This window comes from Rhinolophus sinicus, chromosome 14, assembly GCF_057876585.1.
Source record: "Rhinolophus sinicus isolate RSI-liver-muscle chromosome 14, RSI-T2T, whole genome shotgun sequence".
Classification (NCBI taxonomy): Eukaryota; Metazoa; Chordata; class Mammalia; order Chiroptera; family Rhinolophidae; genus Rhinolophus; species Rhinolophus sinicus.
In genome coordinates this window covers 56870011-56885293 of record NC_142514.1, presented here as the reverse complement: position 1 = coordinate 56885293, position 15283 = coordinate 56870011, and the positions used below count along the sequence as shown (strand labels likewise).

The window sequence follows — 15283 nt, the reverse complement described above, 5'->3', positions numbered from 1 at the left end:
GCATTAGCCACAGTGAAATTTTCAAGCATAATATTACACTTTTTAATTGAATGATTTAATTATTGACCAAACAATAAAATGACCAAGAATATTATTTTGATCAAATCCGTAACTGTCATAGATCAAATGAAATCTTTGAAACGTGAAAGTCTTTCTTAAATGAAGACATAATTATTGATTAAAGTAGTTGGGATGTTTGCGGGCCTTCATTTGTATTCTTGTCTCAGACACAGAAAATGTTAGAGGCAGGCCTGGACATACATCAGAGGTAAGTACACTGAAAGACTGAAAAATTATAGGATGGAAAAAGATATAAAAGGCAAATCCTAAAGAAAATCTTAATGGCTATTTTTATATTAGCAAAATGGAAACCAAACAGACTTAAAACCATATCACTTTTTTTTAAAAACACAACATGCTTACATTTAGGTTTTAAAAAAATAAGGACTGCCATACAAACATTTGGCAGAAGTAAATCAAAATTATATCATTACTTACATCAAAGCAGTAGATTATGGGAACATTTTCCCTCTCCTATTTTTCAAAATGTTTAGTTTTAAGCAAAGAAATATAATTTGTGCAATTAATGGCTTCTTGTCTTTTTTTTTTCTCTTTTTTTTTTATTTTTTGCATGGAAGTGGGAACAGCTAGGGGTAGGGTGGCATGCACAGACTTGAGGTGAGGTTGCTAAAGACTCAGGTGCTGCCATGGGGATGGAAAAGAAGGGAAAAAGGAGGGTGGTACTTCAAAAAATGAATGAGAATGCCAATCTTTATCACTGTACTATTCCCAATGGCCAGAAAGTGGAAACTATGCAAGTGTCCATCAAAATATGAGTGGACAAACAAAATCCATACAACAGACTATTTCTCAACCAAAAAAGGAACAAACTTCTGATACATTCCAAAACACGGGTAAACCTTGAAAACATTGTGAAATAAATCGAACATAAAATGAAAACTACTGAATGACTCCACTTACATGAACTATCGAGAATAGGCAAATTCATAGAGACAGAAAGTGTAATAGACATTACCAGGGGCTGGAGGGATTTGGGAGTTATTACTTAGTGGTTATTGAGTCTCTGTTTGGGGTGATGAAAAATTTTGGATATAAATGGTGGTGATGGTTGACAACACTGTGAAAATTGTTAATGCACTGAATTGTATACTTAAAATGTCAAATTTTATATTATGCATGTGTCACCACAATAGAAACATTTTAAGCAATGGATGGAAAGGATTCAGTGATGCTTCAAGCTGGAGGATAATAAAGAAGAGAGCTCAGGTGGCAAAACAAAGGACTGATTTGATAAAGAGCTTGTTGGCAAAGAACTTGTGTTCTCAGACTCATTCCTTTACTTGGAAGCTGCCACCCGAGATATATAAAATATACCCTCTGCCAGTTGGCCGTCATGGGAGAGGTAGGCCCTGATGTCTCTAACGACAGAATTATTCTACTCGTGGACTGGAAGAATAATGGCAGTTCTGAGATTATGCCAAAAATCAAGGAGTAACAGCTAGCACATATTTGAAAAATGTAAGAAATAAAGAGTAGCTCAGAAACATCATTGAGTAGCAATAGAAAAAGAAAAGTCGAGAAGAATGGTCATAGAATTCAATAAGTTGTAGGTTACAAGAAGATAAAATTTTTCATGAAACAAGATGAACAAGAAATGCAGAGAATGATGCTAATTAAGAAGGTGACAATTATTTGTGCTTTAAAATTTCTTTTTTGGAAAGACAGTTATGTCAAAGTAAACTTGTACTACCGTGTTTCCCCGAAAAAAAAGACCTAACAGGAAAATAAGCCCTAGCATGATTTTTCAGGATGACATCCCCTGAACAGAAGCCCTCATGCATCTTTTGGAGCAAAACTTAATATAAGACCTGGTCTTATTTTCAGGGAAACATGGTATATATGGACAGGGAATTAAATCACAGAGTGGAAGCCCAAAAAATAAAGGCAGATGTGAGGCATATATGTGGAAAGGGACAGCTCAGTGACTATGAAGATGGAGATCATCTCTAACTGTGTCCTGGAAGCCACCAGCTACGCCCCCAAAGTAGCTACTGATGTGTTGGAAGAAATTTAGAGCAAAGTGACAAGAAGGATTAAGGGACAATTAGGAATGATTTAAAAAAAAAAACTAATAAATTCTGGAACACAGTCTGTAGCTGAACAAACAGCAGGGGAATGAAAGGTAGGGATGGAAGCACACAATTTTAATCGTCACAATTAAAAAGCGCTGGAGGGTTGTAAACAGGGAAAGAAAGGCGTTTTTAAGCTAGTGAAGGGATATAGTATGCATCTTCAGGATTAATAAGTGGGGAATTCAGCATAGTTATCAAGACACATTTCCTATTTTTTCCAACTCTAATTGACTATAGGTCCCTCACTAGTATCTAACCGTATTGCTCGTGCCTTTCTTTATACCACAGATCACATCTGATTGATAAAACAATATACACGTGGACCCCACAGAGCCAACATACATGAATAAAAAAACAGGAAGGAAGTACATTGAAATATCACACAGACACACACCTGTTATGTATGAAAAAATCTGTAAGGAAATACATTAAATTATCAGCAGTAATTCTGTTTGGGTAGTAGGTTTATGAATAATTATTTATTTATTGTTTTACCTTTTGCCGTTTTGAGATCACTACTATGCATTTACAACTGAACAGGAGTTAAGTTTGTTTTCAAAACGAGCACCCTCGCTCCTCTGCTCCCTTCTCTTTTTCAACATGGTATAGGGAGGCTAATGCAGAGGACACTTTTTCCAGATAAAGGCATTCCATGATCTCAAATATAGTCTACAGGCATAGTTTGCATAAAATAATACTGAGCTTTGGCATTCATAGGTTGGCAGAACACCCTGGAAGATACATAAAGTAAGGTCTGGCCCTTTCCCATACTTCAAAGCTGCTGAAGGGTGAGACACCATCAGGCTGCTCCTTGGGCCCAATAAGAATAGTCCCACACTTGTCCCATTTGGGAGACCACCTCAGGGATGATGTAGATGCCTGATCACTGCACTGTACACCTGAAGCTGAAGCTGAACAATAATGAATGCCAACTATAATTTTATATATATATATATACACACACATATGTATATATATATATATACACACATATGTATATATAGGTATGTATATACTTACAAGAAGCGGAGTACAGCATTAGGAATAGAGACAGTGGAAATGTAACGGCTCTGTGTGATGTCAGAGGGATAGTAGATAAGGGGAGGGGGGTTCACACAGTGTGAAGGATATAAGTGATAAACGTCTAAGTATTACTTTGTATTACTAAGTATTACCTGAAACTAATAATAATAATAAAAAAAGAATGGTCCTTTACTTGGCATCTCAGGCAGCACTGAGATTTGTAACTTCCTGGATCACCTGAGCCTGAGCCTATTCATCCAGGAGCATTATGGTGCTCATTCCAGGAAAAAAAACCAAAACAAAAACCAGCTACTGTGAGTCTGAGTCAGAAGAACTTATTTTTGACTAAGTGATTCCTTTGCTCCTTGATGTCCTGTTCTGTTGTCAAACAACACCTCAAGTTACATCTAAATGTAATAATGTCAAATAACTGTGACTCCTTTGTTGATGCTTCACAGTTCATGATAAGCCACCCTTACTTGGCTTTCTAGAACCCAGTCAGCATTTCATGTCTGCATGGCCAGGTAGCCCCTCTGATAACAGGGAAGGAGCAACGGATGTTATATCTCACTCTGGTCCTTATTCTTCGTCCAGGGTCCAATTATTTCATCTTTATATTTCAGCACTGCAGGCTGATTTAGTTGGGATATCCTGTTCTTTACAACAGCTTTCTCTGACGTTTATTTCTGAGCTTTGGGATTAAAAACCCATCATATTTCAAACTGAGCCAAAAACCACGCAGCATCGTTAATAAGAGTAATAGCATAATTCTTCAGGGGATTAGTGACAGCTAGAGCATCAAGGCAAAGCTTCCTCCAGTCTGGCCTGTGCATCGGTGGTGGGGAACACATACAAATTCCTACAGTCCCCTTTCCCTTTCCCATGTTCTGGAATACAAGCAGAATGTTATCACTTCTTGCACTTTGTTCAAAACTTGAAACAAGCAGAATAAAAATGAAATGAACCAGTTTTACGATTTGCAGTACAGAGTGGAAGCAGATATCACTTCTGGTAATTTGAGACAACTTGGAAATCCCTGACAGCAAAGCAGCCTGGAGGGTGTGACATTGACAAGTAACCCCAAATATGGGCCTCATAAAACCAGAGTTCATTCAGATATATATTTTTTTGCTCCCAACCAAATAAATGAATCAGAAATCAGACTGTCTCTTGACAAATTTCACATTACTTTGTGGCCAGTTTCCTTTTGATACAAGAGAAACAGTAACTTTTCTTAGAAGTGAACAAACTTAAGTGATTTAAAAGAATGATAACTGTTCTCTCTGTAACTTTGGAGAATGAATGGAGAGGAAACCACGCTCCACCCCATACTTCCAACAGATCTATACCTGGTAAGATTTATTATGCAACAAAGTCTCCCTTAACAAGGTTATTCTAGAATAAAGTCTCCCCCAGTAGAACTGTTACATAATAGTCTCTTCCAACACATTCATTCCACACCCCACTCACTGGCTCTGCTTCAGGTGACGGGTTTAATTCCTGTCATAACTAGAGTCTCCACCAACAGCTTGCTTCAGCCTTAACCGTAACTCCATTATTTTACTCGTCAGTATGTGGTATTAAGATGCACAGTGAGGTTCAAAATTAGACAAAGTTGGCCTGCCATCTGGGATCCTCCTCAGACTCTCTTCACTAACTACTGAGAGGCAATCTTGAGCCACAAACCTTCTGCTGCTTGCGAGCTGCATCCAGACTATCTGCGCCAACACATTGGGTGGGAAACCCTAGGTCACTTATCCTCTGGCCACCAGCATCACTTCTCAAACAACCGTCTGCCAACCGGTCCCTCTTCCTATAACAAGGGGCTGCTCTGACCTGCCACACAGAAGCCACAACGATCCACTGAAATACACATCTGATGGAGTCCCTCCTCTAATTCACCCTTTAAAGACTTCCCCAAAGCTTCCAGGATAAAACCCAATCTCCGTAGCATGTAAATATTTCTATCTAACCCTGCACTATAATTTTATGTGTTTTATCTGCCTATTTCATAGATGTAAATTTTGTGAATCAGGGATCACACTCTATTCATTGTTGCCTCCAAGGCCTTGAATACAATGGCAAATACATGGTAGACACAGGATATTACTTGTTAAATGAGGGAATGAATGAATCTAGTTTAAGCTCCTTTTCCACAGGTTAACTCAGGTCGAGAAGTCGCATGACTGGCAAAAACTCACCAGTAAAAACCTTGAGCATGGTCCCCTGCCTCCCATGACACCATACTGTCCTCAAATATGGGGAATCCTATATCTTAACACCTGGTCTACTACTCTGGAGAGGTTGGCAAATGCTACACTGTATTTAAAGGGGAACCAGAAATCAAAGATGCGTATGTCACATACGTGAAGTTCTTCTGTTCTTACTTATCAGTTATGTCGTTGCTATGCTGAGAAAGTCTATTAGACAGACTTGTTCAATTCTCTTCCTATTATATATAATTACATCAGGACTCTGCCTACCCAACATTCAACAAAGATGTATTGAGTTTTGACATGTATAAGATATAATTTTAAGTTCTGGAGGTACCAGGGTGTGTAAGTTATGTTCCCGGCCTCAGGAAAGTACAGTGTAGTCGGGGAGACAAGCCTGTGGACAAATAATCACAATATTGTGTGATTAGAGGCATGTGTAAGACACAGAGACTATTTTAGCGCTTATAAAGGTATAGTAACTATAACATGTATTTTCTCCAGTGTGATTTTCCTGTGGGTAGGGACTAGGTCTTTCCTCTCATTTTCTCCTTTGTGTCTAATACATACCATATTATAGTAGGCACTCAGTCAATATGTGATTGACTAACTGATACACGGCTAGCATGTGGGATCTATGCTGCATAGGGGTTGCATCTGGGAAAACTTTAGAAAGGAGATGCTTGAGCTGGATCTTAATGAATGATTAGTTCTCTAGCGAGTAGATAAAAGGGGAAAGGGCATTCCTTAATGTAGGTAAGTGTGAAAGAGCAAGATAGTTCCCAGGGTGTGTGGAGCCTATGCAGAGGGGAGCTGTGAGAGGTGAGGTTGGAGAAGCAGGCCAGACAGACGCTGTGGGACTTTGGGAGCCTTCCTATGGAGTCTGAACTTGATCCTCTAGGCAATGGGAAGCCATTGGAGGCCTGGAAGGAACATGAGCAGATCTGTAAATTAGAAACGCGAAAATGGAGTTCAGTCAGCAGAGAGGTCCCATATGTGCAATTAATTTCCAGAATATGCTTCCTTGTAAAAAAATGTTTTAACTCTGCATTTCAGTCTGTCAGAGATACCCTCAGAGCCTGAGAGGTTCCCAGGATCACTACGGAGACCTTCTTAGCCATTAAAAAAGTATGTAATAAAAAAATTTACTTTTCATACTGAGCGACAACTGTCAAGGTTACTCCCCTACCATAGGTAAAATGGTTTCTTATTTGCCAAAAGTAATCCTATCTGACAAAGTAGTACATCTCAGAATTCAGGAGGAGTCAATCGTTACTTGCAGAATGGCAGTTCTTCCAATCCTGGGTTAACTAAGTCTCCTTATGATGTTTTCTTTCCCACTGTGGAGAATTCAGCTAAATGAGTGGTCTGGTCATGACATTTTCTGCAAATAATTAAACATGACAGTCTTCTCTTGGCTTGGTTTACTTTTTAAAGGCAAAATTCATTCCGATTTGCAAATTGTTCCATTCACATGGGTACCAGACATTTCATGCGGCCTTTAGAATATCCATTGCTAAGTCAGTGACTGGTGGAAGTGCTTCTTAACTATCCAGAGGCATATTCTCATATTCATTTCAGAATAATAAGGTGTTTAAATATTTATTTCTTCCCAATAACTGGGTAGTCCTAGGCTTTTCATTTTAATAAATTCTGTCCAAATAATGTTGAGTCACTTCTTAGAATATACTGGCACTGAATTTCCCTTATGGCAATGATATTCACATCAGAGACCCACATTTTAGCCCCAGCTCTGCCGCTAACCCATGACTTTGGGCAAATCACATGACCACTCGTGAATTCCTTTTGATAATTTTTGTTTTCCTTTCAGCTGTAAAATTCTGAGTATGTTTTAAGAGATCTGATAAGTATAAGAATGTAGAAATGAAACAGTTACAAAACTACAAATTGTGGCAGGAGAAATAGTTCTTTATGATATGTAGCTATTCCTTTTCAGGAACTCCAAATGGTCAGAAACTCTTGGTGTGGGCCTATTTTAGAAGAAATTTAAGATCTTTATATAGGTATGCTCATTTATTCAACAAGACTTTATTGAAGATCCATTATATTAAACGCTGACACTACAATGACAAAAAAGAGAAAAAAAATATCCCCAGCCTCCAAGAGCTGATTGTCAAGCGGGAAAAGCAGACAATTTTAGACAAGAAATAACAATAAACCAGAGTAAGTATTATCATGGGATCCTGGCTATGAAGACAAAAATATACAGCTCAGATCTAACCTGGGCTACAAGTCAGAAAACGGTTTCCCTGTGGACATGTTGTCTAAACTGGGAAAATACATGTCTGTGATTTTTATTTGGGAAACCATATTGAACAGAGCAAGCAATAAAAATATTTATTTGTCCCAGGCCCAGATAGAGTTTAAGACTAAAAGAGCATGTGGAGAATAATCTGAGTACATCTCATAAATGTCCCCATCCCCAAGTTTTATCAATCATTTGATCATAAATGTACTGACTCCCATGCTGATTCTTCTCTTGAATCAGGTTCACAAGGTATGAGTAATGACAATATTATTATTTAAGATATAATCATTCCTTTGCTTTCGAAAGAGCCTTCACAACTAACTACTCAAAGAGTATATAAGAGGTGTATAGGAGGTTTTCAGAATGATTTGTTGATTAATAATGGGTTTTAATGTTTCAGTCTTTTCTCATCTTTAATCTCCCTTTATTCCAGTGTTCACAGGACAGGCATTATGTTGTGCTGTCACGAGACCCTAGAGGTTATGAAAAGTCCCCTCGAAAACAGGTGTCATTGTTCCCGGAGAGATCTGATTGCAAATATTCTGTCTCATAGCCAACATAATTATATTCAAACTCATCACGCCACAAGTATGAGATTTGGTTTGGAAAATAGAGTCACCATATGTTACAAACACAATTGAACAGGGTAAGAGGGTTATAGCCCCCTTCAAGAGTCCTGGAGAACCTATTGAATGCCAAAGAAAAATCATAAAGAGGTTGAATAATTTGATTTAACATCAATCCACTTTGAAGTTGCAAAGTTGCTTTGATATCCAAGTTGTTTACAAATTATTCATAGGATGCCATATACTGTATAATATATATACAAACACATGCATTAAAAAGGGCTAATAAGTAACGGAATTTTAGTCTGAAAGTTTTATAACTTCTAATAATAGTATTGAACTCATTTTATAGTTGAGAAAGATCACAGAAATTGCCTCCTTTTTAGTGTCAGTGCCTTGATTTATTGTTTCCTGGTTTCATATTATTATTCAGAACTGGCTTTATTATTTAACCTTTCTTCCTTCTTTGTCTTCTCTTTTCAATTAGATCAAAGTTTCTTTGAAGGTAGGGCCTGTGTTCTTCATCCCAAATACCTAATTTTGCAACTATTAGGCCTTTAATGAATATTTACTAAGGGCTATGATTCGTTCGAAACCCAGAAACAAGTTAGCTACAGGACTACACATTGCGATGATTAAAAATGTTTCAAATGACAATTTTCAAAATTTAATGTGCACAAGAATCATAAAGAAGTATGTTGAAATGTAAATTCCCAAACTTCATTCCCTAAGATTTTTATGTTTTAAATAATTTCTTCCTCTTCCTTCCCCATTATTATTATTGTTATTAAATCAAATTTAGGAAAGATGATATATACCAGGGTCTTGGGACTGCACTGATGTTTCTCATAGAGAAAGGACTTTACGTAAAGTGAGGTAGCTCTATCCTTCTTGGCACCCTCCTCCCCAACCCCACTCCCTACTTTCTTTTTTCCTTCAATAAATTCCTACTGTGTGCCCACTAAGTGCCAAATACTGATCTAGGGCCTGGGGTTAAACTGTGCAACAAGATGTACAAATGCTTTGCTATCACCATGCTTAGATTCTACTGGGAGGGAGAGCAGACAGTAGACAAGTAAACTTTAAGACTATTTCAGATATTAAGTGTTATAGGGAAAACAAAACAGGCTGATATAGTAGAGAATAACTGTTGAGGAGGGGGACGCAAGAATATGACATCTAACCTAAGGACTCAATGACCAGAAGAAACAAATCATGTGAACAATCTTGGGCAAGAGCTTTTCAGGGAGAGGGAACAGCAAGTGCAAAGGTCCTGAGGCAGAATGAGTATTCAAGGATGAGCAAGAAGGTCAGAATGCCTGGAACTTGAAAGCAAGCCAGGTCAGACTCATCCAGCTGGTATGGTCTGGGCTTTGGCATGAAGGTATCTTGGGATTCTTCCTGTGGGAAGCTGGATGAATATTCCTGGCTCTCACAGAATTAAAAAAGGTTATGTATTTTAATAAATGTTATAGGAACACATTATTGCAAACTCCTCACCCATGAAAAATAGTTCATTTCATGTTTCCTTTTGGTTGATGCTTTGTGATGACAAGGTTTCATCATCACTGGCAGATTATATTTTAAAATACCTGAGTAATGACAATTAGCTCACTTTGAATTTATTTGAGATCCAAATTATTTATAATTTATTGGATGACTCAAATGACATAAATAAGTTCTAATGTATGATGTAAACTTGTATTTGAAAATTTATATGCTTTTCTAAAGGAAGAATACTTATGACATAATTTCAAAGTAAGTTACATAGCATGTGCTTTTCTTTTTTTCCTGGTTTTCAATTATTTTCAACTCTTGCATTGATTTGTCTTATCACTCCACCTGGACATCTACCAATTAATAGTAATAGTACTATTATCTCTAAGAAGTTTTGTTTTGCCTGAATAACTGAGGGCTTAAAGAAGGAAAGTAGCAAGGACAGCATGTTACAGGTATGTGTAAAATCCATTTCTGGGGGCTACTACTGAAGCGAGGAGATAGCAGCTCAGCTTTAGACCCCATTGATCACTGCTCCTTCATAAGCCATCTCAGAAAAGGGCAGTCTAGGTGACAAGTGGGCCTTCTGTGATAAGGGATCCTGTCCACTGGAAATGAAAATCGACTCAGTTTCATTTTACAGAATCTACCAGATGGCAAATGACTTTATCTACCCAGACCAGATCCAGACTGGAGCTAGAATGGTGTTCCATGCACCCCTTCCAGTCTGCTGGGAGACTTGCAGCTTTCCTCTGAGGGTTGCTTGATAGAGTGTATGTGTGTGCTTCAGTTTGGTTATATATTATGTTGCAGTTTTAAATGCAGATGGTTCCCAAAGCCTTGGAAATTGGCTTCTTTGCTTGCATCTGGCCGACTGGGTTAGAAATCAATGGCTTGCAAAAACAGGAACCAGGCAAGTTATGGCAAAATACAGAGATAGTAGCTATAATGATAGACATGTAACAAGATGGAAATGAACACATTTATAGGGAAAGGTCTGGGGGGAAGAGGTTGGGAATGAAGAGAAAGAATCTAAAATGAAATGCCTTCATTATCACATAAAACTCCAAGTAGCCTTCACTTCGTCCTACTGGAATTACAATTCCAGCTCACATTGTCTATGAGAGAGGAAGTAGGCAATATGACCATGGAAAGTGATATTTTAAGCTTCAACACATATTGCTCATCACTGACTTGACTTGAAGCATGTCTTTCAACAAAGGCACATAGTGATTTAATCTCAACAGTAATTTAGTCTGCAGCCATATGAGACAAGACTATCATTGCAGACAGGCTGTAATTTGTGAAATTCAGGTGCTGGGGTTTAGAATCACCTATTGAATTGAATCCTGGAGTTAAAAATGTTAATACTATCACATAACTGAACAGAAACACTACATATTTATCTGACTTTGGGACCTCTGACCACGGCGATGAGAACATTTTCCTACAATGCTCTCTAGATTCTGTAAATCAACGGCAAATCAAAGTCTGTTGGAATTCTGATTCAATATGCAGCAGCATATGGCTTGGTGGTCATCATATTCAGCACATCCTATAATTTTTCTAAGGCCTGATGTGAGAGTAAAAAAAACAAACAAACAAAAAAAGCAATCAGAGAATCATTTGGCAACATACCAAGAATAGAAAAGCTTTCATTTTTTACCTTTCCGGATGTTAATTGAAAAAAAAAAAAAAAAAACAATCCTAGCACTATTCTAACAAATTTCTGCCTACGCAAAGCTATAGGAAGATCCCAAATTTACCTGATTAAACAGCACCTTTTGAAGAGGACACAAACATTTTGCACATGCACTTTCAGATAGACATCAGAAATGGAACTCTGCCTAATTTCTAGGCAGCTAAATAGTAACAGTAAAGGGGTCAATGATTGCATTTTGAACAGAAGTTTACATTTAGTTCAATGGGACAACTGGGATCATGCCCAAAGAGAAGGAGTAGATTTTAAGATTTGTATTTGTTCCTTTGCTTGCAGTGGTGTAACCCCCGTTGAACCCTTTGGGTATGGAATTTTGTGAGCTATTGGTTTTCTATGAAAGAATTTCATTGTATTAATTATCTGTAAAAATTTTCCTGGTCACATTTTTAATTCTCTGATAACAATTCCAAGGACATTTACACATACTTATCATTCATATAACACTTGAGTTTATACAACCCTTTTACTACAGATTATCTCACTTTCTCATATAGACTTTCAACATTCCTTCCCAAAAAGAGCTGTTCTTCATTTCAATGAAATAAGGCTCTGATACACTGAAAATGGAATTCTGCATATTTCTGTGAATAAACAAACAGTTTTGAAAACAAACATGAGGGTATCATATTTTGCCTTAGGCTATCAATATTCTTAGCTGGTGTCTACCCAGCAAAAAAGCACAAGCAGGAAAGTATTACTAGGAATATCTTCCCAAAGGCCCATGAAGCTTTCAGCAAATTTACCTTTTGACACCCCTATTAATCAAAGATTCACAAGGGCTAGGTAGCCATTTCCCCTAAACAATAGCCATGAAAATCCACTGAGTTCAATATAGCCGTCATACACCAGTTACACATAAGCACCACATCCATCCACAGAGGCCGCTGCCTAAACTTTCCTAGAACTCCAGCTCTTATCAGTTGCTCACACCAAGCCAGATAGAAAATATGTAATCAATCAACAACTTAGAAAGTGAAGCAGAATTGTAAAACTGATGGCCCTCTCTACTTTTGACTTTTAGTCTACCACCAGTCCCTTTCCCGGAAATCAACTTCCTAATGAAATCTCTCCCTCCTTTCTGCTTCTCTGAATGGTGACCTTTTCAAAGAAACTTCCCTTGATACTTCCAGGACAGTGATCTTTCTCATCTCTACCCAACAGTACTGTTTATGTCTTGCATTTTCTATACATTTATACCTATCTGTCTGTTCATCTATCTGTTGGTCTATCTATCTATCCATTAATTTACATTTCATGATATGTTTTTCCCCCCACAGGTATTCCAAGATCCCTAAAGGCTGTGTTGTGCCTTAAATTCTTTTGTACCCTCCAAAACCCTTAGCATTATGCATTGTACAAATTGAGTGGAAATATTTTGATTGCCTCTTTAAAAAAAAAGTTTGACTTGTTCATTCAGGGTAAGAGCAATCTTTTCCCACAAAAAGGAGCACTTGCTAAATACTACTTTGGTTCACAACCATAAAATCTAGTAATAAGAAAAGCAGAATAGTTTGGTGGTTTTAAGAAATCCTCTGACTTTATAGAGCAGACAGAGTTGAACTGCGTTTTAATAAAAATATATTAGCAGCTTCAAATAATGGGAAATACATTTAAACTATATTAAAATATCTTTTCAGAACAAGGAAACTTGATTAGGATTCTCTCTCAGCGGCTCCACACACTGAAACCAGATTCATTATTCCAGGGAAAGGAAGCTCAATTTTTAAAAATTCATCTTATTAATTACTAGCCAAGCCATGCAGAGGCTTCCCGGAAGACAGAGGAAAACAGGCTCTCAGCAATAAGTTTCAAGCCAATGGAAGATGAGTTTGTGCCTCAAGCCTTCCTCGCCTGCTTGGGCACCGCTCCCCAGGGCTGTGGCAATTCTACTCCGAGAAATCCGAAGCAGAGATCAAAAGGTAATATTTGAGCCTGAGCCGAGGCCGTGGACTGGCTGCTACTCACCCCCCGGGTCCGCGGTCCGAGGAACGCTCGGGCTAGTATTCACACCATCATGAGTCTCGTCCCACAAGGGCGCGACTTTGCGGCCAAACCCAAGGCTTCAGGAACCCAGCACCCACCCGCAGCTGCAATTTTAGGGATCAGAGGGTTTTAGTACCAGGGCCCGTTCCTGTTAGGGAATTAAGCCTTGGGGTCCACTCATCCCATCTCCATTCCCAGAAAAACTTTGCATCCTTTTCCAAATAGGAATTTATACCAAGTAGGAACGATCCCACCCCCTCAGCAGGTCCACTCCCCCTTCCAGCCTCCGAATGGCACCTACTCACGGTGCCTCACAGTCCCGGGAAGGGGACAGGTTCAGCTGTGCGGGATCCCCAGGCTGGGTCGCGTGCGGGTTGGCAAGCCAGCTGTCACCTTGTGGTCCGCCACGCCAAGATATCCATCCAGCGGCCGCGGTCCTACGGGGGCCCCGGGGCGCGACGCGGAGCTGCTCTCTGTAGACGGCTGCGCGCTGCTGGTCGCCTGCTGCTGGTGCTGGTGCTGCGGCTGCTGCTGCTGCGGGGGACGCTCCTTCTGGCTGCTGAGGCTGCTGTACAAGAGCAACAAGCTGGTGCACATGGTGGTGAGCGCTAAACACACTGCCAGACCATGGCGCTGCGGGCGGGCGGGAGAGAGCAGAGGAGAGCCGCTGAGAGCCGAACCAGAGGAGCGCGCCCGGCGGGGACACAGGCAAGACCGTCAGACAGGCGGGTGTGGGGGGGGGGCGGGGGGGGCGGGGGGGGGGTGTCCTGCGGCGAGTGGTCCGGGTCCAAGACCTGCGGTGCGTAGCCTGGGCAAAGGCAGCACCGTCCCCGTGCGTACGGCAGGGGATGCTCCCGGCGCGTAGCTGCTCTCGGCCAACGCTACCTCCCAGATCTTTCGGCAGAGGGCAGGTGGTGCACGGCGCCCGGCTACCGGAGGGAGAGCGCTCGGGAGACGAGAAGAGGGGTGGGCTCTCACTTTGAGGAGGGGGCCCTCTCCTCAACTCGGGTGCTGGAATCTCTAGCCCTTGCACTCTCTCCTTTGGGACCCGTGGGGCTTTATTTACCTCCATGATCCTTACAAGTTTGAAATCCAACAAGGAAACCAAGAAAGTATGAAAAGGTCCCCCATCCTCGTCCTCTTAGTTTTTGCCAGGCGGTGGCTTTTAGGCATCCACTCTCCCCTCAGCAATGCTCCCACCCGGTCCTCCGCTTCTACAGCTTTCTGCTGTCTCCTCGGACCTCCTGCTAGAGATCCAAGAGGCAACCCGAATTCCCATCCCGGCTCTGGGATTCCTAGCCAGGCAGAACCGGGGAATAGGGAGGAGACGCGGAGCAGGTGGAAAGTTATCCCTTTGTAACAGGCGACCGCACGGCGCAGGGTTAGGCGCCCCGGGAGCTCTCCCGAGCGCCCCAGGGACGCTGCGCCTGGGGGTTCTCGCCTCTGCCCAGAGGAGTTACAACAAATGACTCACCATCAGGGTCTTCATTTTGGGCACCTCTTTTGTGCGGAATCCTTAGGCACACGCGTACGGAGCCACTTTTTCTTGGAGGGTTTCCATGGTGGGTGGTGGGGCACGGAAGGCTCTGATATTAGCCTGGCGGCCACTGGCAGCTGAGTGGGCAAGGGAGCCGCGGGACCCAGGAAGCGCCGCTGTTGCAGAGATTAGAGACAGAATTAAAACTGAACCGGACCCTCTTAGTCTCTCAGCAATCTACACAACTGCCGCCTGCCGCCGCCTGCTGGGTCCTAAAGACCTCTGTATCCCTCTTTCCCGCCCCCAAATAATATTCTTTTCAGCCTAGTGGAATTTGTGGGGCGAGAGTTAACCATGCCAGTATAGTCACCTCTTGGGCCGA

At 40.6% G+C, this 15283-nt stretch overlaps 1 protein-coding gene and 1 long non-coding RNA gene across 2 annotated transcripts in view; one reads left to right on the top strand and one right to left on the bottom strand.

The window, feature by feature from the left end:
• The window catches only part of ST6GALNAC5 (ST6 N-acetylgalactosaminide alpha-2,6-sialyltransferase 5), a 146104-nt gene extending 130956 nt beyond the window's left edge, over positions 1–15148 (bottom strand). The window contains exons 1-2 of the mRNA XM_019743348.3: positions 14899–15148; positions 13818–14057 (exon numbers count right to left, since the gene is read on the bottom strand). Coding sequence (XP_019598907.3) covers positions 13818–14057; positions 14899–14913 — 255 coding nt within the window. The 5' untranslated portion in view covers positions 14914–15148. The remainder of the gene's footprint in view (positions 1–13817; positions 14058–14898) is intronic.
• LOC141572121 (uncharacterized) overlaps positions 14017–15283 on the top strand; it is a 154149-nt gene continuing 152882 nt past the window's right edge. The window contains exon 1 of the long non-coding RNA XR_016018650.1: positions 14017–14153. This is a non-coding gene — a long non-coding RNA (uncharacterized LOC141572121). The remainder of the gene's footprint in view (positions 14154–15283) is intronic.